We start from the raw sequence: 25,310 nt of genomic DNA, 5'->3' as shown, positions 1-25,310 counted from the left end.
CAAGCCGCAAAAAAATCAGGCACGTCTCACACACTCTCACACAAACACAAAAAAGAGAGCGAAGCTCTGTCTGCTCTTTCGCTCTTTCATTCTGTCTGTGCACTCTGCGTGTGGGTTATGTGTTTGTGTGTGGAAGTGAAGCTTAACAGCCAGCATCGACGTCGACGTCGACGACGTTGGCCGACGCTGCAAAATTTCATGAATGGAATTTGTAAATTTTCTTTTCATTTGCAACGTTGCGATGTGGTTGCTGTTGTTGTAGCGCTAATCATGTGCAGCACAACGAAAGAGAGAGAGAGAGAGGAAGAGAGACAGACCCAAGCATGTGGGGCAGACGATGGGCACAACAACAACAACAACTACAATCTGGATGTCTGAAACGGGTTTTGTGGCTTTCGCATACATACACGGTTGCACTTTTCGCTCCACCCTCACTCCACACCCCCTTAACAGTTCAGCTGCGCGGAGAGAATAGAGCAATGATAAGAGGCAACAAAGCACTTTCAGCATTTTCACTCAGATAGAGATAGCAACAGTGCTAGAAAAACTAATGTGATTTTAATTGTCGTAGAGCGGTCCCCCCCCCTTGGGTACAAATAGTGGCTAATTATAGGCTGTGCCAACATTTGGTCAAAAGTGATTTGTGCAGCAAAAAGCGAACAAAGGAGATGGACTGAGAGGAGCTCAACATTTGTTTGCATTTGTCAAATTCTGAGAATTGGTATTTAAAAAGTGTTAAAAAGCCTAAAGGGAAGAACGAGGACAAATGCCATAGCAGAGTCAAGCATTGCAATGGAATTTCATTACATTTCGAGACTTTTAGCAATTAAATGGGAGAGAGAGAGACACTTAAATACACACACACGCACGCCTAAAGCTTGCTGTGCACGTAGATGCAGGCAATGCGACAACAGAAAACAACAACCACAACTACTTACATACTCTTTAAAGCACCATTTTGCTAATTTCGTCGCTTAACAGTTTTCGTTGGCTGCTGTTAATTAACAGAGCACACAAATCGAACGTGGCTTATTATTCGATGCACGTAACTTAACAGCAAGAGATGTTTAACAGTAATATTTGCAAAACACTTCAGTTGTTTATTCAGTGACATATCTTATTATGCAAGCATATTATACAAATTAAAGTATTTACATAATTCCCTCATTTGGAGTTATTCGTAGCATACTTTTTGGAGTCCGCACACAATGCTTTTTAAATTTCAGTTCTAACCTCAAATCGTAAACAGCATGCCGTGCTTAGTGTAAAGTCTAACATAACCACATGGCTGGAAAGAGCATGTGCAATAACAACTGAAGCAGTCGGAGCAGTAAAAATAGTCGATTGGCTTTGAACTTTGCGTTGCCGACGACGAAGACGACGGCGTCAGCGTTGATGATGGGTTAAAGGATATTAACAGAGAATGTTATATATATGTTTGTATCTGTGAGGCCTTAATCTAATCAAGCAATGCGAAACGTGTGTCGACTCAAAGACGAGGGCTATAAAACAGTAACCGAAGCAGCAACAGGCAATAAATTGCCAAGGCGAACAAGTGTGGGCCAAGAAAAGCAACAACAACAAAAGCAAGGAGAACAAGGGTTAAGAGTGTGTGGCATATGGTGTGCGGCTATGGTGGCAAAACAATTGCACATGCCTTGAAAAAGAAGTTAAAGGTATACACGTTTAATTATATTAAAAAAAAAAAAAAATTTTTGAACAAATTAATTATCTATATCAATAGACGAGGTGTTATTCTAAATTTCCTGGCTGTTATGCACTGCTTAAATGTTGTTCAAAAATAACTTCAACGACTCAATAGTCAAGGGAATTCTCCAAGACGTATCATCATGTAAGCGATTCAACTATTATTCCCCTCTTAAGTTAAAGCTGCTGTTCGATGGACAATCTATAAGCAGCTGTTATACGAAAGGTACAAATTATCAGCACGAGCGATGATATCAATGAGAGAGGGGCAATGTTTAATTAAAAAAACAACAGCATGAAAAACGATGTAAAATGCCGTAAAGCAGCCAAGGACCAATGAAGAAGAGGAAGAAGCAATAGCAGTAGAAGTAGGTGAAGAGGAAAAGACAATGAGCAACAGGCAGCGAAACAGGCAAAACGGCAGCTGGTCAAAAGAAAAACTAAAGGAAAACTGGGCTGCAACCGAGCAGAGCAGGTGTTTGTACAGCATAAATTATGAGCACGTTCAAGGAGTTCTCGGATGTGCAGGATTATAAAAGATCTAAGCAGACCCTGAGAGTAGGAGTGCAAGGGAGAGACAGACTCAGAAAGATAGAAAGAGAGAGAGAGAAAGAGGAAAAGCAAAGCCAAAGGTTAAATAAATTGCAGCATTGTACAGTGAGCACTTCTTGTCGTGTCCCATTCAAAGATGATGCAAAATGTTGTCCTCAATCTGTTTCTTTCTTCCTCCTGCGCCGCAACGCAGCTGCCGTGAAAGAAAAAACAAGAAAAGTGAAAAGCGACTTTGCGATTTTCTCATTGAGTCGAATGAAAAGAAAGAACTCTCAATGATCATCCCAGCATCCCAGCAGCTGCCCAAAAGAAAATATTGCAGGCAGATGCAGCAATCGCTACCACGCGTAACTGTCCCATAAATTGCACTCGTAATCGATTTGTGGGTCGCAAGAGGGGTCTTGGAATATAAAAATGTATGTGCTTACATAATTCCATATGCATTATGCGCACACATTAGGCAATTGAATCAGAGCAACTTTGTTGCAGCTGTAAGGCATTTATTCCATTATTTTTTTTTCCTTCGTCATCTCGTGATTTTTTCCTTTTTGCTTTGAAGGCATCATCAAATCGAATCAATTTTCTTGCAATTATTGTGGGGTTGCTTTCTGAGTTCGCCCGTAAAAATGTCAAGTCCGAAGCATGTTTTGGGTGGGAATTATGAGTTGGGTTTGTTATGTAAAGGTTTTTGCCTCGATGAAGAAATTGCAAAACATCATTAATAATTTAATATGAATTTCCGACATTGAAATAGGTAAATTCATAAATTCAATTTTCCCATAGACGTTTTTTACCTCCACAACATTATTTTCTACATTTTTAATAATGTCATTTTACAGAACTTTTTTTTTTTGTGGTAAATATTTCAATTAAATTACTTGTAATTCTGTTATTATTTACAGAATCTAAGCTAAATTACTATAAAACTTCTTCCCATATAAAATAAGATAGGAAAATTTTGGGTTTTCTATATAATCTCGGTATTCTTTAAAATCGCTGTTATTTAATTTCCTTTTCAAAATATTATTTTGAGAAGAGTATTTGAGCTTCACTTAGATCCTATGTTTTGAAATGACATTCTTCAAATACTTTTATCTAATTTGGCTGGCTTTCGTTTGAACCCGACTTGAACTCCATTGAACTTTAGTGTTTCTCATGCTCGCTCTCGCTGTGCCCTGCTTATCACCCAGTTTGCCACAATGTTGCTGCTGGGGCAGCGCTTTTTTATAAATCGTTTAAACATCCGCTTTACGCTTCAACACCGTTTAGGTGACACACAAACATACAAAAAAATTTGCATACACACAGAGTATATTAATCATAACGATTAATCATTTTATCAATGAAGTGCGAAGTCAAAGCAACAAAAAAAAAAAATGAAAATAAAATAAGAAAAATAAATAAATTTTGCAAAACGCATGCAAAAAGCGAAGCGAAGAGATGTCGACGCCAGTGTGACCCAATTGAAGGGAGTATGGCATGTTGTTTTGTTGTTGTTGTTGTTGCTGCTGCTGTCGATGTCAGCATCAACAGCAGCCTCGGCAGCAGCAACAGCGACAGCGTCATTTCAATGACGACATCACCCACAGCAGAAGCAGCAGCAGCGAACACAACAACAAATGAGTTGTCATACAATGGACATGCCTGCGACTGTCCGTCGTCTTCTCTCCATTGCTGTCTCTCTTTCGGTCTCTCTGTCCGTCTGTCTGTCACTGCTGCCGCTGCTGCTGCAGCAGGAAATCGATGTTGTCGCCGGCAGCGCAGTCGCTGACTTTGCTCAAAACTTTTTGCTCCAATTTGCACGCACCAACAACAAAAGCTGCGACGCTTGCGAATGGAGTTTATGCCAGTGCGTATGTGTGTGCGTTGCGTTGTGTGGGAGCAGCGCACACTCAAATTCCATATTCCACATTTCTTATGCGGCGAACGCAGCGACAACAGCAACAATGATGGCGTCGCTGCCTGCGGTCGCTGCGTTGCTTTTTGCTTCGTGTTTTCTTGTTGCTTTCGCGCATTTTAAAAATAGCCAGGCCAGCGAACAGTGTACAACAACAAAAAGAGTAACAACAGCAAAACACAACTACAACGACAGCAACACTAAATGAACAGGCAACGCAAAGCAGCTACTGAAAGCTTTTAAGCAGCAAAGCACCGCAACAGAAATACTCTTTATGCTTTGACTTTTAACGTGTCGCTGATACGAAAAAGTACCGCAAAAAATTGTTGTGGTGTCGGGCGCCAAATTTAGACAACAATAAATTGTTAAATAAATTTAAATATAAATTTTAATCTATATATGTTGAACGAAAAAAAGCTTCAAATGATACAATCTACAATTTCAACTACCAGGAATTCTATGTGTAATAATATCCTTTGGTGAAAAATCGATAAAAAATTGCAAATATTTATTGCATACTTTTAGGGTGGCGTATGTACCCTATCAAATTGCCTTTCTTTGTGTATGGAATCTTTGTCATACATATAATTGTTACAAACTTAAGGGCAAACCAATTATGCCCCCACTGAGAGGGTATCGAAAACAGCAAAAAGGCAACGCGCAACCCAAAACGACCAAAAAAAAAAAACAACACATCAACAACAACAAAAGGCAACAAAAACATATTAATGAAATCGTTTTTAACTCGTTTCGCTTAAGTATTTTCATGCGTTTTGTTGGAAAGGGAAGGGGAACTTGTCTCTCCCTCTCCCTCTCTCTCTCTGTCATTCTCTCTGCTCTCTGAATATTTGCCACGGCCTGGTTATACAAAAAAAAAGTGCAACAACAATAACAAGAGATAATACATAAAATATATGATAAAAACAAACACGATACGATCGCCACAACGACACGACCCAAAAAAAGTGGTGAATCTACAATTAAAAAAAATCAAAATACATTTCGAGAGTATTTTACAAATACAAAAATGAAAAAATACTCTCGTATTATTGGGGAGCAAGTGCGCCATTTGTCGATTGTTAATTGCCACATTCGGCACATTGTGTAAGCCCGTTTTGGGTGTTTCACTCGGCGTTGCCAGATCGCGCGACGTGATAATTAATGCCCGAGTATTAATAGCACTTAATGTGGAATGAAAAAGTCGGAGAGTGGGTGGGCAAGCTTATCAATTTCATTGAACTATCATTCAATATATGTGATATTCTAAAAAAATCACCCTTGACGAGAATGAGAAAGCTGCACAATAAACTATATAAATAGATGTAAATATTTCAATTTATCCACAAATACAAAATATTTAATACTACGACCTTAGCAATTATATTTAAGTCTAAATTTATGGTCTTTTCGTATAAATTTGTCACCTAATCTTGTTTAAATGAATTTCTTTATTCTAAAAAAAAATTTTAATGGCTTACACTGTTGTATCACAAAATGAATTCACTTTTTAAGTGCTCTCAATTTTAAAATGAAATAAAAATCAGAGTTCTCTTTAGCAATGTCAATGCAAATTGTACTTTGAAGCCACAAAGTTGGAAAAGTTCCCAAATGAATTGTGGATATTTTATTTGTTATTGTTGAGCCGTTAAACAATTAGTGGCGCTCTATAATAAGCGATATTAGACTCCATTATCGGTAATTGTTAGGCGTAATCGCATTCATTTCGAATTGGAATTGGAAACTGAAACTGCAACTGCTTTAAGCCGATGGAAAAGACGAAAACGAAATGAAAAGCACAAATCATTGCTTCCGTAATAATGTATATCGGATTTTGTTCAGACTGTGTTAACCATTTTTCTGTTGTTGTTGCCAATGTTGTTGTATATAAAAGGCAACTGTGCGAAATAGCAAGAAGAAGACAATCACGGCATCTTTGTATCGATATGTGTGTGTGTATACCAAATGGAGAACAGGTAACAAAGCAACTGGTTCACAACAAATGATGAGCTCCAACCAAGCCCCAACTGAGAGCCAAAGTGAAGGCCAACAGCGCGGCACAAGTCGAAGAAGAACCAAAGAACTGTGACCAAAAATATGCAGACTCAAGAGAAGAGTTATATCTGTTGTTTTGTGTCGCCGCTGCCCCCCTTTTCAGCCCCCTCTTTAAGAACGAACCGAAAAGCGATGACGCAGCGTCGTCGTCGTTGTCGCTTGGAGGTCATCAAACTATGATGACGTCGCGACGGAATAAAACGAAAGGTGAGCCAAATCCACAAAGTGCCAGGGCTGCCAAAAACTCAGGGACGGAGACTTTAGAAAAGTGGCAAATACAAAGAGAGGAACAGTAGATAAAAGGGCAATAATAGGGAAAATGGAAAATCTCGTATAGAGTTTTTCCGTCTACACATAAATAATGAAATATATATTTTCCAAGTTGGTTTGAACTCGGTCTCTTATCACGTGAGTTCCGCGTTGCCAGCATATCTGGGTTAATTGATACGCTGATAAGGCCTTCGAAACGGGAATGGTACAAAACTTTGACAAACACAATCAGTACTAAACAAGAAAATGAAAAAAGTTCTGATTTCCACACTAAAACAGACTAAAACTAAGGCATAAACAGCACTTTCTTTGGTATTAAAAATGAATTACAAGAGATAAACAATCACAGCAATGGAATCAAGTTGTTAATTAATCATGCTATCGAACAACATTACACAAAATATTATATAAGGAGGAGAAAATCGGTCATGAAGTTGGAACATGCTTGCTAAGCCAATAAGTAAGTTCGCAAGTCTTTAGGCCTAAAATTAAAGCTGCCATAAAGCTATTTTTGGACAAGCAAACATTCATCATAAACATAATTTATAATTTAGAATTTCACATAACGATCCTCTTACATGTATCCAATAAAAATATATATATTTAGAATTCTAATTAGAAATGCAAATGGCAAAGCGCATGTGACGTCATCATGGCCGGCGGCAATGAATTGGAGTTGTTTGTTCGCCGTTAGTTACAAACACACACGCGGCGCACTCGCTCACACACACTCATATGGCACACGCACGCAAAAGAGAAAGAGGCAGCAGCAGCAGGTTGATGATTCGTGGAGAGGGCCGCCACATGCATACACGCACACACACACACACGTGTGTGCAAGTGTTTGTGGCGGATTAATGCGAATCTTACAAATATTATATAAAATGCGCATTAGAGAGAAAGTCGCCATCGTCGTTGTCGCCTACTCCTTTTTCGCCGCAAAGGGAAAATTGCGCGTCAGCTGTGACAGCCGCCGGCCCGGCACAGGGCGAATATGAAAATGTCCAGCGCAGCACCCGCACACACACATGCACACACCCTCACGCGCACTCATACATGAGCGAGCGTCGTCGTCGTCACATTTTTCGCAGCCTCTATATTCTAATACTATTACATATATACATACGTACATACTACATACATACCTACCACATTTTTTTTGTCGTTTCGTTTCTTCTATGGCCGCCAGAGAGCTATGGATTTTTAGTTTTTTCTGCCACGTTTTTCACACACTTTTCGTTAAGCCACACACTTGGTTTTGATCTCAATTTGTAGCGTATTATATTAGCTTTTGATTGTTGCCAGTTTAATGCCGTTCACTGCACATTTACCATGTGAAAATTGCAGCGTACAAAAATTATTCAAGCAAAATGTGCTTTAATGCTTGCTGCTGCTTCCTCTTCGACACCATGACAATTGGTGGCTGCAGAAAGAATGAACAAGTGAGCAAGAGCGACAGAGACGGAGAGAGGCGAGTAAGCGGCAGCGACTGCGACGACGACAAGCGAATTGAAAAGCAACAGCAGCGAAGTGCGGCGGCCACCGCGGCGATGATGACGTTACGGCAAGTGTTGTTGTTTTCACAGGCAAATTGCAAAACGGGGCAAAAGGGCGCCAACTCTTTATACACTCACTCGATATTGCAAATATGCGTTGAATATTATAGTCGTTTTTTAAGCCAAATTCAACTTGTATTCGATATTTTTCTTTACTCGCGAACGCGACTCGCGCGTTCAACCAACACAAACAGCGAGGAACGAGGAATGAGCAACTTTGTGTATTGATATTGGTGTCGTCGTCGTTGTACGTGTTTTATTGCCTGCTTTGCTTTTGATACTTTGTTTGTTCTTTTACACACACTTTCTTGTGCACACAGTGTTGCTTTTTGCGCTCATCAATGTCGCCGTCTGCATTCAAATTTGACACGTAATTATTTCGTTGGCTTTTAACTGCTACTAATTTAATGTCAAATTAAATCGGTACACAAGAACTTGAAGCTCATTAAACGCGCGCACTCACACACACACACGCACACATCGAAACACCTACACGTGAGCGGCGCGCAGTTTTCTGTTGTTTACATTTAACAGCTGTTGATCAGCTGTGCAAACAGCTGTTAACGCAGCCTGTTAAACCAACTGCTCATTAACATGCGGTCCATTCGTGGACAAGTTGGCATCGCTATTATGGTTGCCACCTGTTAGCTTACAATTTGAATTTGAAAAAGACTAAAGGGAAATTGGAAAATTGTTTGAAGTGGGAACTTTTTCCAATTGAATTTGCATTTATTTGTCCAGACAGTGCATTGAACTGCAGTCTGGGAATGCACAAGTAATTAAACAAAGAAAAAAGAGGGTTGTCTGGGAAACATGCACGCTGCAAATTCACAAAAGCCAAAAAAAAAGGGTAGCGCACAAAAGTCTAATTGCATTTTGCAGCCGCAGCAACAAATTGAATGAATGCTGCTTGAAAAGTCATTCAGCAACCCCACAGGGTTTATTTTTTTGGGGTGCAACAGATTGCAAAAATTTCGGCGCATTTCTTATAAATAAATGTATGATTTTTTTTGGGCATTTCACTTATGATTAATGAAGACAGGGATGAATGCAAAAAGCTAACAACAACAATGTCAAATTCACTTTAATACCTTCCACTCAAATATCAATTATCACAAACACTTCGAAGTTGCTGCGCTCCACATCCTGGACAACTTGCATTGCCGAATATGTGATTGCCTTCACCTCGGTGCCCTGAGGATGTTTGCCGAGTTCGAAGGGTTCGCCATAGCAGCGACAGACGATCTCAAAGTTTTCAACATCGAATTTTGTGATTTCCAGTTTCTTGCACACCAAAAATGGTTCGCAGCTAAACAGGAACAAGAGTTCGTCAAGAAAATGAAACAATAGTCCTTCGATGTCATCGCCCTTGGCTTCGATTTCGTAGCACGATTCCACGGAAACATAATCCAGCTCTGTCATATAGCCAAACATGGCCACGCCGCATTGTTCAAACGCCTCTTTCAGCGTTGTGCCCCAGCCATGTAACCTTTAAGGCAGGAGAGGATTAGTTCAGTTAGTCAGCAACGTGGTTTCAACTTACTGCACATCCGCCGTGTGGTCCAAGTCTGGAAATCCAAGAAACAATCTATTGATAACTGGAAACTTTATTTACTCTGTTCAAAATACTCACATTCATATTTGGTTTCGGGCAGCAGAAAGTTCTCCTTGCTAAATTCCACCTCCATTCTGAATTTCAGTTAAAACTACAATTTCGTTAGAGCGTGCAAACAAAAAAAACAATGCGTCAACATCACCAAACAGCTGTTTGGGATTTAAATTTTCAGCATGGGAAATGGTAACAGTGCGCGCGTATGCTAACAGCGGCAATGTTAACTGCAGATAACCAAAAAGTTGATTTAACAAGTCTTAAATATTCGCATTTTGTTTGTTTCCTCTTTCATTTACCCCTGCAAAAATTTCGTAAGATTGCGCAAAAAATAAAACAAATGCGTCAACATTACCAAACAGCTGTTTAAGATTGTTAAAATTACCTTCAGGGAAATATTAAGAATTTAAGTTAATAGCAGCAATGTAATGTTAGCTTTCAAAAACAGTAACTTAAGCCGCTTAATAAATATGTTTTTCTCGAAAACTATAATGTCGTTACATTCTATTAAAATTTACAAAACAACAGCTTAGTAAAACTGACATTTTTCTTTAAACTGGCTTATAACTAGAACATCAACAGTAAGTGGATTGTGTGGATTTGCGAAACACACAATCCACACTAGGGGAAATGAGGCAGCAATATGGTTCTTTTCCATGCTAAGGCTGTTAAGTAATATCGACATGCCGCCACTTTTTCGTTAATTAACAGTTGTCAATTTAACCCTTGCAGCAATCGGTCACACAGTTTTGATCACCAAAACTGCAGAGAACGCAGAATTTTTTCCAAACGGCGAAAAAATTAAATTAAAACGCTTGTTAAACGTAAACAAATAAATAAAAAGCGTCTTGCAACAGCTGCTGAGCAATGTTAAATATAAATTAAGCGAAAGTAAGTGAAAGAGTCCGAAATATTGCAGCAACATGGACACCGCATCGGACAATGACAGCGATGAGGGCTCCATTGGCGGCAATGCGGCTAACGAGGGCAACGACATGGAAATGGGGGGCATGGACTTGACCGGAATACTGTTTGGCAACATTGATTCCGAGGGCAAGCTGATGGACGACGATGATGAGCGAGGTGGACATGCATTCGATGCTGAGCTTCGCGAGAATCTCAGCTCCTTGGCCAAGTGAGTAGCGCATTCCTCTTCAGAAATGTGTTTTACATGAAAACTTCTTTGCAGATTGGGTTTAAATTCGCTGCTGAATGAGGTGATTGATCAGCCCGGTGGTGGCGCCAATTCCGATGAGGATAACGAGGACAAACCAACAGCGGATGGGTCGGATAACTTGAGTGCCTTCGATGCTTTAAAGGCGGGCACCAGTAATGAGGCGAATGAGGATGGCGCCATCAAGGCACAAGACGATGCTATTGATTATTCCGATATTACGGAGCTATCCGAAGACTGCCCGCGCACGCCATCACCGCCAGCAGCGACACCAATTGAGTCTGCATCTACATTTGATGATCTGGAGGATGCGATACCCGCTTCCAAGGTGGAGGCCAAGTCAAGTAGGTGTTGTAACTTATTTCCATATTTTAAAAACTAATGGTTATTTGCATTTGGCAGCCAAGGATGACAAGGAACTGATGCCGCCGCCCAGTGCGCCCATGAGAAGCGTTAGTACTTCATCCACAGGCAGCAATGATGAAGCTACCAAAACTGGCAACACAGAGACTTCGCCCAGCGCCGATGCAAAAGCACTGGAAGCCAAAGGTAATTTGAGAAACAGCTGTTTAATCAGACCAAACTTTAATTGCTCCATTTCCGTTGTTTAGCTGAAGCTGATCGTCGTTTGGATACACCGCTGGCTGACATTCTGCCATCAAAATACCAAAATGTCGATGTCTGTGACCTCTTTCCGGACTTTCGGCCGCAGAAAGTGCTGCGTTTCTCGCGTCTCTTTGGTCCTGGCAAACCGACAAGTTTACCTCAAATTTGGCGTCACGTCCGCAAGCGACGCCGAAAGCGGAATCAGTCGCGTGATCAGCGGCCTAATGCAGGTGGTTCAGACTCGCCCAGCGATTCAGATGAGCCACGGCGACGTGGCTTTGATTTGCACTTTGGACCTGAACCTTCACCCTCCGAATGTCAGCCCGATGATGAGGATAAGCTGCTGAGCGATTTGAACAGCGAGGATGTGCGTCCTGAGGGACCGGACAGCGGTGACAATAACGATCAGAAGCCCAAGGTGGCCGACTGGCGGTACGGCCCAGCGCAGATCTGGTACGATATGCTAGAAGTGCCGGACTCGGGCGAGGGATTCAACTATGGTTTCAAGACCAAGACGGCGTCCTCAGGCGGCACACAGAATAAGTTTAATGGCGAGGTGGCGGTGATCACTACTACCGTGGATGTTGTCGAACAGCCGAGCATTGCGGACGATGCATTTCTGATGGTGTCACAGCTGCACTGGGAGGACGATGTCGTGTGGGATGGCAATGACATCAAGGCCAAGGTGCTGCAGAAGCTCAATTCCAAGACGAATGCTGCTGGCTGGCTGCCCTCAAGCGGCTCTCGCACTGCGGGCGCCTTCAGTAGTCCCAAGACTGCGTTGCCTGTGGGTTCGAATAGCGGTGGCGGTGGCGGCAGCAGCGGCAACAAAAATTCCGGAGGTAGTTCTACCAAGAAGGCGTTGCAAAGGTAAGCGTTGGCAACTTAATTGTATTACACTTTGTAGTTAACATGTTTCATTTTGCAGTGCGGCACAAAACAAACAGGTGGAAGCTCCAGATGACACCTGGTACAGTTTGTTTCCCGTGGAGAACGAGGAACTCATCTATCACAAATGGGAGGATGAGGTGATTTGGGATGCACAGCAGATGAGCAAGGTACCCAAGCCGAAGGTGTTGACACTGGATCCCAACGATGAGAACATTATACTCGGTATACCCGATGACATTGATCCCAGCAAGATCAACAAGAATGTGGGGCCACCGCCCAAGATCAAGATACCGCATCCTCATGTGAAGAAATCGAAGATTCTGCTGGGCAAAGCGGGTGTCATCAATGTGCTGGCCGAGGATACGCCGCCACCGCCACCCAAGAGTCCTGATCGTGATCCCTTTAACATATCCAATGACTCGTAAGACACCGCTACAATTGTTTAATTGCTTCAAGATTAACCTCAACTCTTTGCAGCTATTACACACCTAAAACGGAGCCCACGTTGCGTCTTAAAGTGGGCGGCGGTAATCTCATACAACACTCGACGCCGGTTGTGGAGCTGCGTGCTCCATTTGTGCCCACACACATGGGTCCAATGAAGCTGCGCTCGTTCCATCGTCCACCGCTCAAGAAGTTCTCGCATGGTCCTCTAACGATAGTCCAACAACATCCAGTTTATCCGTTGCTGAAGCACATTGTCAAGAAGGCCAAACAGCGAGAAGTGGAACGCATTGCATCTGGTGGCGGAGATGTCTTCTTTATGCGCAATCCTGAGGATCTGAGTGGTAAGGATGGTGATATTGTGCTCGCTGAGTTCTGTGAAGAGCATCCGCCGCTGATGAATCAGGTGGGCATGTGCTCCAAGATCAAGAACTACTACAAACGTAAGGCGGAGAAGGATAGCGGACCACAGGATTATGTGTATGGCGAGGTGGCCTTTGCACACACCAGTCCGTTTCTGGGTATTCTGCATCCTGGACAGTGTATTCAGGCGTTGGAGAATAACATGTATCGTGCACCGATTTATCCGCACAAGATGTTGCCCAACGACTTTCTCATCATACGCACAAGGAATAGTTATTTTATACGCGTGGTCAGCGCCATCTTCACCGTGGGTCAGGAGTGTCCACTGTACGAGGTGCCGGGTCCCAATTCGAAGCGTGCCAACAACTTTACGCGTGACTTTCTGCAGGTGCGTAAGATGTTAAAATCGGTTAGTCTGCTCAGGTTTATTAATGTTGCTTTTGCAGGTGTTTATCTATCGTTTGTTTTGGAAGAGTCGTGATAATCCGCGTCGTATTCGAATGGACGATGTGAAGCGCGCGTTTCCAGCTCACTCGGAGAGCAGCATCCGCAAACGTTTGAAGCAATGTGCGGACTTTAAGCGCACAGGCATGGACTCCAATTGGTGGGTGATCAAACCAGAGTTTCGTCTGCCCTCCGAGGAGGAAATTCGCGCGATGGTCTCGCCAGAGCAATGCTGTGCGTACTTCAGCATGATTGCAGCCGAGCAGCGACTCAAGGATGCTGGCTATGGTGAGAAATCGTTGTTTGCGCCGCAAGAGGATGATGACGAGGAGGCGCAACTGCTCGACGATGAGGTCAAGGTGGCGCCCTGGAACACTACACGTGCCTACATCCAGGCCATGCGTGGAAAGTGCTTGCTTCAGCTAAGCGGTCCCGCTGATCCTACGGGCTGTGGCGAAGGCTTCTCCTATGTGCGCGTGCCCAACAAACCCACACAAACGAAAGAGGAGCAGGAATCGCAGCCGAAGCGTTCGGTGACGGGCACCGATGCCGATCTGCGTCGTCTGCCGCTGCAGCGTGCCAAGGAGCTGCTGCGCAAGTTCAAGGTGCCCGAGGAGGAGATTAAGAAACTGACGCGTTGGGAAGTCATCGATGTGGTGCGTACATTGTCCACGGAGAAGGCCAAGGCCGGAGAGGAGGGCATGGATAAGTTCTCGCGTGGCAATCGCTTCTCCATTGCGGAGCATCAAGAGCGCTACAAGGAAGAGTGTCAGCGCATCTTTGATCTACAGAATCGTGTGCTTGCCAGCTCCGAAGTGCTGTCCACCGATGAGGATGAGTCGTCGGCCTCCGAAGAGTCCGACTTGGAGGAGTTGGGCAAGAATCTGGAGAACATGTTGGCCAACAAGAAGACCTCAACACAGCTGTCGCTAGAACGCGAAGAGCAGGAGCGTCAGGAGCTGTTGCGTCAGCTGGACGATGAGCAGGGCGATGGCGGCAACAAGGCGGCCAAGGCAAAGGAGGAGGCCACCCAACAGACGATGGCGCAGAGCAATCAGGGACGCATCTTGCGCATTACACGCACCTTTAAGGGCAACGATGGCAAGGAGTATACGCGTGTGGAGACGGTGCGTCGCCAGGCGGTGATTGATGCCTACATCAAGATACGCACCACCAAGGATGAGCAGTTCATCAAACAGTTTGCCACACTGGACGAACAGCAGAAGGAGGAGATGAAGCGTGAGAAGCGGCGCATCCAGGAGCAGCTGCGTCGCATCAAGCGCAACCAGGAACGTGAGCGACTCGCGCAGCTGGCGCAGAACCAAAAGCTGCAGCCGGGAGGTATGCCGACGTCGTTGGGTGATCCCAAGAGCTCGGGCGGACATGCGCACAAGGAGCGCGACAACAGTCACAAGGAGGTGAGTCCGTCGCGCAAGAAGTTCAAGCTGAAGCCGGATCTGAAGCTCAAGTGCGGCGCCTGCGGTCAGGTGGGACACATGCGCACCAACAAAGCGTGTCCACTGTACACGGGCATGCAGAGCAGTCTGTCGCAATCGAATCCCTCGCTGGCTGACGACATGGACGAGCAGAGCGAGCGGGAGATGAACATGGACGACGACGATCTGGTCAATGTGGATGGAACCAAGGTCACACTGAGCAGCAAAGTGCTCAAGCGTCATGGACAGAGTGGCGAGGAGTCGAAGCGACGTGGCGGCCTCACGCTCAAGATGCCACGCGATGGCTCCGGCAAGAAGAAGCGACGCATGGCCAACGAGGTGCACTGCGATTATTTGCAGCGTCACAATAAGACTGCTAATCGCCGACGCACCGATCCCGTTGTGGTGCTTTCGTCCATACTGGAGAACATCCTCAACGAGTTGCGCTCCATGCAGGATGTGACACCGTTTCTGTTCCCAGTGAATGCCAAACGGGTGCCGGACTATCATCTGGTCGTTACCAAGCCCATGGATCTGCAGACGATGCGCGAACAAATTCGTCAGCGTCGCTATACGAGTCGCGAACAGTTTCTTGAGGATCTCAAGCAGATCGTGGACAACTCGGTGCTATATAATGGGGATACGAGCGCATACACATCTGCTGCCCAGCGCATGTTCGACAAATGCTTCGAGTTGCTGGCGGAGCGCGAGGATAAACTGATGCGTCTGGAGAAGGCCATCAATCCGCTGCTGGACGACGATGATCAGGTGGCTTTGTCATTCATCTTTGAGAAACTGCACTCACAAATCCGTTCGATGTCCGAGGCTTGGCCTTTCCTTAAGCCGGTCAACAAGAAGGCCATCAAGGACTATTATACGCTGATTAAAAAGCCGATGGATCTGGAAACTATTGGCAAAAACATTGAAAGTAAGTGGAGAGCGAAATGTTAGAAAATATTTTGAAATTAATACACTCAAAACTTTACACAGATCATATCTATCACAGTCGAGCCGACTTTCTGCGCGACATTGAACTCATTGCGGCCAACTGCGAACAATACAATGGCAGCGAGGCACCGTACACGGCGTTTGCCAAGAAGATCTTGGAGTATGCACAAACACAGCTCGAAGAGGTAAGCATTTATCGAGTTTATTAATAACTACTGTAAAACTAATGTACCCCTATTTGTAGTTTGCAAATCACTGCGGCCAGCTGGAGCAGAACATATTGAAAACGCAGGAGAAGGCCAGAGCCGAAGCACCAGAATTTGACGAGGCCTGGGGTAACGATGATTACGACATGAGAAGTCGCGCCAGTTCGCCTGGCGATGATTACATCGATGTGGAGGGTCATGTTGGACTTGTGCCACCCAATTCCATACATCGCACAATGGGCGCGGACACAAGTCAATCGCATGCTGCAGCAGCGTTGCGCAAACCGCCGCCACCAGCTGCCGGCGAGGTGAAACGCGGTAGGGGCAGACCACGCAAACAACGTGATCCGGTGGAAGAGGGTATGCGAGAGCTAGACTCAATGTTAAATCATCTACTACAACTAATCCATATAATCCTAGTCAGGAATTGGTTTTGCATCAATTCATATACATCATATATACATATATATATATTTTAATCAAACGCAACCATATAGTCTAGTTCCTTAGTCTTGTTTAATTATTGGTAATGCTTTTGCTTATTCCTCTTGCTTGCATCATATACAGATCCATATATACTTATATATAGAATCCGTATAGAATGTTTGTACATATGCTTAAACCTTTCGACACACATGATCCTCTTTCTTGGTAATGGTCTACAGATCGGGTTCCATCCTCCATACTAATCTAACCTTTTTAATTCCAGTTGCTATGTGGAAGTTTTTTTATGTTTGTATTAGCGTCAAAAGAACAGGCAATAATTGTGTATACATTTTTATTTAGAAAATACATTCCAAGTTGATGTAATTCTAGTGACAACTGCATGATCGTTCGTTATGTCCATTTCATCGTCGAGAAAACCCATTAGCTCAATGTAATCAAAGTGTCCCAAATCAAGCTTTTCATGTGTGTATCCAAAATGCGCCATTGGGAACTATATCTATATAAATACTTATTGTTCCTTAAAAACTTATGCACAATTGCAAATTGCTTTCAACAGAAATCAAATTTTTGTTTTTGTAATTGTTATTACTTTTTTTTTGTTAAGCATTTTTTTGCGCTCAATTTCGAAATCAAAAAATAAAAACAATTAAAACACACAGATTGAAAAATTGAAAATTCCATAAATTGCAAGCAAGTTATATATAAATGTTTTCCACCATTTATTTACTCGTATATTAAGTACTTGTAATACAGTATCTCTATAAAAACAAAAACAAACAAATCCAATTCTAGTCAAAAACTCGAATCCGGTTAAACGTGGTCGGGGCCGTCCCCGAAAGGACAGTCTTGGCTCTAACATGAGTCAGACGCAAGCTTACTTTCTGGACGAAGGTAAGACTTTTGTATACGGCGTTATATGTGGACCACAGCAACAATACATAGCGCACACATTCACACACACATGCACACTCATACACCCACACATTTGTATTTGATTTTTCTTTAACTTTTATTAATTAACCATCTACTTATTTACACTCACAACGAATAAACACACATCCACTTAATTCCCCAAAAGCTTTCATACTAAATTTTTGCATTTGGTTTGGATTTAATTTAATTAATTAATACATTAGTTTTATACAAGTCTCTTGATTGTTTTCTTATAATTTGCCATTTAAATTAGTTATTTTTCATTTGATAAATTTTACAAAATTAATCACTTTATTTGTTTATTTTACTTGACAATTGTTTCAGTTCTTTTAGCACATACTTGTCACTTATACGTTATTAATCAATGTTTTATATCTTGCCAATGAAATGCGTTTAGATCTGCAATGCTCCACAGACGATGATGAGGATGACGAGGAAGATTTTCAGGAGGTATCCGAGGATGAGAATAATGCTGCCAATATATTGGATCAAGGGGAACGACTCAATGCAACCAGCGGCGATACCATGGATTACATTGATCCCAAGAACATTAAGATGGAGGTTGATCTAGAGGCACAACAGATGGCAGGTGCGTTATGTGATGAGCATTAAATTGCATTTATTTTTAGTTGAAGTTGTGCACAACAATTATGTATTCGTATTTGTGTGTGTTGCAAGTTGAAATCTCGAATATTTAAATATGATTTACGTAACTTTTTGCGAGACTCTTCTATTTTACCCAAAAAATCTAAATGTATTATTCTCTGTGTGCTTTGGATTCTGTTTCTACATTTTATATATACAATTTACTTTCGCTATTGTGTGATTAGAGGAGCAATGCGGCGAGGATGACAGCCAGCAAGCGGCTGAAGCTATGGTGCAGTTGAGCGGTCTTGGCTACTACGCTCAACAGCAGCAAGGTTCATATTATAAACCCATCCAATTCCATTTTCTCAAACCCTTTTCCCTGCTCTCTTCTCTTGTTTATCCTTTTTAAAAAATAACGCATTTTCTAAAAGCGCACGGCTTGTTTTTATAACTATTTATTGTCCTACATATCTTTTGTCTTTCGATTAATGCTAATCGCTGATATTTGATTTTGCAGATGAATCCCTTGATGTGGATCCAAATTACGACCCATCGGACTTTCTGGCCATGCATAAGCCACGTCAGAACTACAATGAAAACTACAATGCACAGAGCGCCTTCTCCGATTTTATGGCTCAGTCTCAGGACGATAATGGACAGTATAATCCGCCCGAGGCTAGCACGAGTGCAGCTGCGGCTGCTGGCATGATGCAGTCACAGGATGATGAGATGCCCTCGACGAGCAATAATAATGGCATGGGTATAGACGAAGATCTGGATATATCCGAGAGCGATGAGGAGGATAACAACGGTGGCGTTCGCATCAAGAAAGAGGTCTTCGATGATAGTGAACTGGCTGCCCAGCAGCAGCAGCATCACTCCGCTCAACAATCGCAAATCTATCTGCTGGATGCATCCAATGAACCTGTTCAGCCTGTTGATTATCAGTCACAAGCATCTGACTATCAGCCAGCTCAGGAGCTTCAGCAGCTGCACGCTCAGCCGCCAATGTTGCAGCAACAACATGATGAGCAACAGCAACAACAGCAGCAGCAACAACAACAGCAGCAACAAGGAGAAAACGAATTCGATTGGATGACATTTTAGTTGAACAATTATCATGTGTAACATTTCAAATATTTCAACTGTTTTATCAGGTTTATTTTTCTTTTGCCTTATAATTTTCTACTCAATGAACGACTTTTTTACTTTCATAACTGTTATACATTAGAATTAATCAAAATAACAAGTGACTAGTGGAAATGTCTAGTTGCTTTAAGATAAGTTAATTTTAGTTGGAGAAAGATGCAAAAAGATTTAATCATTTTTAACGAATTCAGTTTCTTTATATAATTAATTGTATATTAAAATATTGAGACATTTTTGCATTAAAAGCAAATGTTCTCTTTCGATTTCAGTTACTTGAAACAAATATTTGTATATTTTTGCATAAAAAGTAAAAAAAAAATATATCGCACATTAAGTGGCAAAAATTTACTCTATTTTCTGATTAACAAAAAATTTTTAGAAAATTTTATTGTATCTGATAAGTTTTCTGTTAAAGGCGGATATGCAAACAAAAGGAATCTTCCCTGAATTCTTCCTTATCAACTTCACCAACTTTCTTTAATAATTAAATTAGAAATCATTATACCCAATCAATAAGAATTTCTAAAGGTTTGTAACATGATTGTCCACGACAATTCAGATTTTTTATTTATGTTTGTTCGACACTTCATAATCTACTAAACATATGTATATTTATATGATATTTATTGTGTGAATACATTGTCCAAAATTGGATGCAAAAACAAAGGACTAGTTATCCTAAGCTAACTCTAGTCAAAGGAAAAATTGATGTATTGAAAACCTTGTTTTTAATATTTGAAAATTGTTTAGGAATTTGTAACTCCAGTTAAAATTGGAATACAAGTCACAGCAGGCATTGTTTTATATCAACTGCTGATCACAAATAATACTCGGCACATTTATTTGGTTTAAAATTTCAATGGATTCTAGAAATGAATCCGAATCTGTTTTGGCAGATATCAAATATCCCCTTGAAGTGAAATATTGTGGCAATTGTTCCATGCCCATCGAGTATTGTGAGTTTTATTCCGAGTACGAGAAATGCAAAGAATGGCTGGCCAAGAATTTGCCCGAAGACTATGAAAAACTCACTTTACGCGAGGCCGAGGGTAGCGAATGCTGCAATGAGGTGGAGAAGAAGCGTCAGAAACGCGGTGGAAAGGGATTGCTGCGGGTGAAAAAGGAAAAATGTGATGATGACGCTGCACCCAAACGTATTTGCTTGTCGTGTGCCACCCGTGGCAAGAACAAGCGAGTGACCATTGTGACCGGCATGAGTACATTCAAAATTGATTTGCGTTCAGCAGCCAAATTCTTTGGCAACAAATTCGCTTGTGGCGCGTCGGTGACCACGGATAATGCAATTGTTATTCAGGGCGATGTGAGAGAAGAGCTGTTTAAAGTAATACCCCAGAAGTGGGAGGAAGTGTCGGTGGATGCCATAGAGGATTGTGGCGAGGGCAAAAAGAGTCATCATTAGTTATAACAAAAATGCCAAGAACAAGGACTTGTTAAGAAAGACAATAGCATCACAAATGATTTAATATGTAATAGCTCAGTTTTACAGTAAACGCAACAATGCAGCAGGATTTTCCTTTCTTCTTTGCTTCAATTAACTGGCTTGTCACAGTCGTGTGTGTTGTGGTGTCCACATGCGCTCACATATTGCTTTGAAATTTTGGGGTTTAGGGATTGATTGGTTGGTTTCCTATGTGCACCTTCGCAAGAGGCGTCTGGCTAAGCGTGTGATTCTTCATCATGTATGTGTGTGTTCAGTGTATGAACTTTCTACAACAGCTTCAAATGGCCGGTGACCCGATCGATGTCATCTGCTGCCGCTGGTCCAATAGCCAGCACAGTCTTTGAATTGGGCTCGATTTGTGTGCGCCCAGCGTCGCGTATGAGGCACGTGTTCAGCAGCTTTTGTTCCGCGGACCGTTTGATTGCCATCAGTTCGGCTTCGCTGTCGACGCGCACAGCAATCTTGGCACAACCGCATTGCTCCCAGGCGCGCAGTAAGCGGGGTGTTCGTGTCACAGCTCTTTGATATGCACCGACAGCGCCATGTGAACATTGTGAGGCTATCTTGCCCTTGCCCATTTTCAGATCATTGCGCACCACGAGCACCATTTTAAAATTGTCATTGAAGCCGCCATAGTTCTGTAAGGCAAGTCATCACTATAAGTTACTGTTAATTGCAATTTCGATAACTTACTTTGTCGGCAACAGTAACTGCTGCAGCTGCAGCGCCTTCCTCTGTCGTCTCCTTCGTAGACGCTGGTGTATCGTCGATTTTTGCGCACGCTTCACCACGTTTCAATGCATATTTGTAGCCGACAAAGAATGATATCATCACAGCCAAGCCATTTATTATTTGTGTTGTATCCAACAGCTTGTCACCCATTGTTCTTTTAGTATCTATTGCAAATTTCTATTCAATAAATTTGTGAAATTCACTTCGAGCAGAATGTGCACACACCAACCACACCAGCAGTGCGACAGCTATTTGAATTTTAAAATATATCCTCGTTGCTGCGTAAAATATACTAAAATATACCGCAAATTACTAATGGCTTCCAATGAAATCGATAAGAATTAGTCAATGGCGCGAGGCCTTTTGAATCTCTTATTGTTTCAAAATTTTATTATTTTTATGATCAACTCTTTTTTATTGTACTACGAAAGATTTTTTATTGTGAGACTTACGAAATAATTTGGAATTGTTATATAATTTAGATTCTAAAATAAATAAATTGCTATCACGTTATCGATCAGCTGATGCAGCTTTCAGGGCAGCTCAAATCGATATCAAGAAGCTTAAAGATTTGTTTTCAACTACTGCAAAGCTGGTTAAAATTGTTCATTTAGTGCAAGCTTGTTACTATATTTATTATTTAAAGAAACATAATATTATTTTTTTCTTAAATAAGTGGATAGCATGTAAAACGATTATATTGATTTATGACTGGGAATACAGTTTAGACAAAAATGAATGCAGTTCTAGTATATTTTGTGGACATATTTAAACTGTTGAAATATTTTGTAGCTCAGTTACACTGCTATCCCTACTGACGTGTCGGACCAACGCGTCCGCCGCTTGCAACCTGTCATTTTTTGTCTTCGTGGAACTCGCCTAGAAAAACTTTTTTGCAAACAAAAAACTGTGGACTTGCTTTGCTTATTGTTCGTAACAAAATAAATAACAAAAGGCACAAACATGGGTATAGCCAGCATGTTGCAGATAGACGAAATGATGGGCGACTTTAATCGCATGAATAAGCGTCAGGTATGCGTCGCCAATACTTTTCTGTGTAATTAATTTAAGCTTGATTGCAAATGTTGCATTATTATTGCAGTCGCTTTATCAAGTGCTAAGCTTTGCCATGATCGTCTCCTCGGCCTTGATGATATGGAAGGGTCTTATGGTTGTCACCGGCAGTGAATCGCCCATTGTTGTTGTCTTGAGCGGCAGCATGGAACCGGCTTTTCATCGTGGCGATTTGTTGTTCCTCACCAACTACAAGGAAGAGCCGGTGCGTGTTGGCGAGATTGTGGTCTTCAAGGTGGAGGGACGGGACATACCCATAGTGCATCGTGTAATCAAGTTGCACGAGAAGTGCGTAGAACTATATTCGCCGTAATTGAATAGTAATTAAATAGTTCTAATTTACTTTGGTATATAGGGAAGATGGTTCCGTTAAGTTCCTGACCAAGGGTGACAACAACAATGTGGATGACCGAGGACTGTATGCGCCAGGACAGCTCTGGTTGACCAAGAAGGACATAGTAGGCCGCGCCAGAGGGTTTCTGCCATATGTTGGCATTATCACGATCTTCATGAACGAATATCCAAAAGTTAAGGTAAGCATCTACTAAAATTAATGTAAATTTCTTATTTTTTAACTTATTCTTTGCTTTGCAGTGGGCTATACTCTCGATTCTGGCAATATTTGTGCTGCTGCATCGAGAATAGGACCAGTATAGATATATAGTTACAATTTAAGTAGGATCTGCGGGCATTAGCTATATGGATAATGCCAGGGATGCACAATCTCTTGAGCCTGTTTGCATTTCAGTTGAATTTGTCATTTGTTTTTTTATAAGACACCACACACAGAATAAGAACAATCTTAGGTTCGAAGTTAAATGAAAAAAAACGAGTCCGGAGCTGAATTTCAATAAAAGTGAATTTTTAAATTATAGATTTATATTTATTTTGCTTCGTATGCCAACAAATCGCTCTTAAGCTTTGCACCCCAATGATATTTAACAGCGCCGCTTTTGGATACAATACGATGACAAGGTATCAGAATGGACACCTCATTCTTTGCCACAGCATTTGCCACCGCTCGCACCGCCTTGGGACGCTGCACCAGCTCAGCTAGTTCGCTGTAAGTCAATGTTTTGCCCGCCTTTAATTTAATCAATTCGTTCCAAACGGCAAACTGTAAATCTGTTCCCACAACAGCAACGTCGATTGCAGCGGTGTTCTCCTTATCGATCGATAGGATTTCGATGACTTGATCAATGGATTCAGCATCCTCCATGAATTCTACGTTGGGCCAACGTTGCTGCACCTCTTTCAATGTTGCAATTTCGTTTTCTTGTATAAAATACAATACGCAAATTGCGTTGCAGCTTTTAGCGCCCTTTGCTATGGTTGTGAGTCCCAGCAGCAATTGTCCAAATTTCGAATCCATAAAACCATATTTAATGATCTTTGGCGTTGCCTTTAAGTGTGTTAAGGACACTTGCAAGTTATTTGTTAGCCACATATTAGTTTTCCTATTTAGTATTTCAAAATGTTAGTTTGGTTGCCTTCTGACTGAATGGTGAACATCGGGTTATCGATATTTTTGATATCGTTCTAAGCCTCGATACTCAGCCAACTGGTCAGTCAGTTTTCGTACGCCATATATATATTTTTTAAGCGCGTAAAATTAGAGGTGATAATTTTCGTGATTTTCAAAAAATCAAGGCCTCTTTAAAAGATTGGTGAGTGACAGCAGTTTAAAATTCTAAAAAATACTGAGAAAGCATAATTGAAAATTTGTATACCAAAAAAAATACATATCAGTTGCAATACCTCAAAAGCTGGTTGCTATGAATTATAAGAGTTTTAATGAAACCGATATTCTCATCGATAAACTTGAAGCAGTATTATCATCTATGCGCGGGCAATTTGAAATAAATTAAAATTTAGTTGACACATTTTGTAAATAATGAAATAAATTAGGGAAATACCTTAACAGGATATGTAAGTTTCATTTTAATGAATTAAAATCATAAATAAATACATTTATGTTCTATTTAGTAAATATTTTCAACTATAGAAATAACCTTGAGCTTAGTTCAAGTCATGTATCAGCGATTTATAATGTGGACTTAAAATACTATCCATCACAGATACACACCGACTTTGATGAAGGCACTTGATGAATTTTACTGGTTATTTTTCAGTTTTGCAAATTAGTCAAGATATCAAAGAACCCCAACACCAAATCCCCATTTAAATTGTATACACATGTGATATAAGAGCGCCACAGCGATATTGATCTTTTCAATTTTCGTAATCCCCTAATTCATCAAAACTTTATTGATAAAAGCTCAATTTGCATGGTTAACGATAATAGAAGTTTGTTTTTCCTGTTTTCAATTTTGGGCATTCGAAATTCTTTTGTTTTGCTAGGAAGGGACAAGAAAGAGAGAGGGAGAGAGTTCTACGTTAAATTAAAGATCAACAATATTTAAATTATTTTATTTATTTTCATCTGTTTTGTGTTGTACAGTTATAAGTATATTACAATTAGGACTAGATTAAATATAGTACATACATTAAGAATGAATACCAATTTGTTCGAACACAAAACGAATAACTTTTGTTCTTGTATCGTAGAAGGCCTTGCTTATAGTAAAACAATAATAATAATACTACATACGTGTACAATTTACGAGTACGAACGAGTACATTATAATTTAGATACTATATTATGCTATTGGCTATATAGCTTGGGCGCTATTGCTTACGATTATGCAGTTTTCATATTGATTTTGATTTAGTTTAGCGTATTTTGCATTTGTATTTATAAGTTGAAAGT

At 41.4% G+C, this 25,310-nt stretch overlaps 7 protein-coding genes across 11 annotated transcripts in view; 3 read left to right on the top strand and 4 right to left on the bottom strand.

Moving 5' to 3' along the window:
* LOC132787717 (transcription factor E2f1) overlaps positions 1-8,204 on the bottom strand; it is a 40,231-nt gene extending 32,027 nt beyond the window's left edge. Inside the window, exon 1 of one of the 2 annotated variants that reach the window (XM_060794994.1) lies at positions 7,624-8,204. The gene's annotated coding sequence lies outside the window, so the exon portion shown is untranslated. The remainder of the gene's footprint in view (positions 1-7,623) is intronic. The other variant, XM_060794993.1, reaches the window with a different exon arrangement.
* An 886-nt stretch (positions 8,205-9,090) lies between these two features.
* On the bottom strand, positions 9,091-9,927 carry LOC132787722 (protein archease-like). The gene is made up of 3 exons (XM_060795001.1): positions 9,668-9,927; positions 9,578-9,602; positions 9,091-9,523 (listed from the first exon to the last, which is right to left on the bottom strand). Exons 1-3 carry the CDS (start codon positions 9,720-9,722, stop codon positions 9,133-9,135), a joined length of 471 nt encoding a protein of 156 aa, XP_060650984.1. The 5' UTR covers positions 9,723-9,927; the 3' UTR covers positions 9,091-9,132.
* Positions 9,928-10,378: 451 nt separating this feature from the next.
* On the top strand, positions 10,379-19,569 carry LOC132787716 (transcription initiation factor TFIID subunit 1). 4 transcript variants are annotated; one of them, XM_060794990.1, is made up of 13 exons: positions 10,379-10,778; positions 10,833-11,161; positions 11,220-11,366; positions 11,429-12,293; positions 12,352-12,735; positions 12,792-13,509; positions 13,568-15,929; positions 15,992-16,134; positions 16,194-16,515; positions 17,395-17,493; positions 17,933-18,124; positions 18,366-18,455; positions 18,641-19,569. In XM_060794990.1, exons 1-13 carry the CDS (start codon positions 10,567-10,569, stop codon positions 19,228-19,230), a joined length of 6,453 nt encoding a protein of 2,150 aa, XP_060650973.1. In that variant the 5' UTR covers positions 10,379-10,566; the 3' UTR covers positions 19,231-19,569. The 4 variants fall into 4 exon arrangements, with proteins under 4 accessions (XP_060650973.1, XP_060650974.1, XP_060650971.1 ...); XM_060794991.1 differs by lacking the exon at positions 17,395-17,493 and having other exon boundaries at positions 18,641-19,555; XM_060794988.1 differs by lacking the exon at positions 18,366-18,455 and having other exon boundaries at positions 18,641-19,555.
* Positions 19,570-20,131: 562 nt separating this feature from the next.
* Positions 20,132-20,801, top strand: LOC132787720 (density-regulated protein homolog). Its single transcript, XM_060794999.1, has one exon. The coding sequence runs from the start codon at positions 20,132-20,134 to the stop codon at positions 20,690-20,692; it is 561 nt and encodes a 186-aa protein (XP_060650982.1). The 3' UTR covers positions 20,693-20,801.
* Positions 20,721-21,727, bottom strand: LOC132787719 (probable peptidyl-tRNA hydrolase 2). Its single transcript, XM_060794998.1, has 2 exons — positions 21,428-21,727; positions 20,721-21,372 (listed from the first exon to the last, which is right to left on the bottom strand). Exons 1-2 carry the CDS (start codon positions 21,614-21,616, stop codon positions 21,001-21,003), a joined length of 561 nt encoding a protein of 186 aa, XP_060650981.1. The 5' UTR covers positions 21,617-21,727; the 3' UTR covers positions 20,721-21,000.
* A 540-nt stretch (positions 21,728-22,267) lies between these two features.
* On the top strand, positions 22,268-23,414 carry LOC132787721 (signal peptidase complex catalytic subunit SEC11A). Its single transcript, XM_060795000.1, has 4 exons — positions 22,268-22,498; positions 22,569-22,828; positions 22,896-23,073; positions 23,135-23,414. Exons 1-4 carry the CDS (start codon positions 22,430-22,432, stop codon positions 23,183-23,185), a joined length of 558 nt encoding a protein of 185 aa, XP_060650983.1. The 5' UTR covers positions 22,268-22,429; the 3' UTR covers positions 23,186-23,414.
* On the bottom strand, positions 23,211-24,089 carry LOC132787718 (bifunctional transcriptional activator/DNA repair enzyme Ada). Its single transcript, XM_060794997.1, has one exon. The coding sequence runs from the start codon at positions 23,985-23,987 to the stop codon at positions 23,424-23,426; it is 564 nt and encodes a 187-aa protein (XP_060650980.1). The 5' UTR covers positions 23,988-24,089; the 3' UTR covers positions 23,211-23,423.
* Positions 24,090-25,310: the final 1,221 nt, after the last annotated feature.

The sequence above is a fragment of the Drosophila nasuta genome, chromosome 2R (assembly GCF_023558535.2).
Source record: "Drosophila nasuta strain 15112-1781.00 chromosome 2R, ASM2355853v1, whole genome shotgun sequence".
In the NCBI taxonomy this organism is placed as follows: domain Eukaryota; kingdom Metazoa; phylum Arthropoda; class Insecta; order Diptera; family Drosophilidae; genus Drosophila; species Drosophila nasuta.
This window is presented reverse-complemented; position numbering and strand designations above follow the sequence as displayed.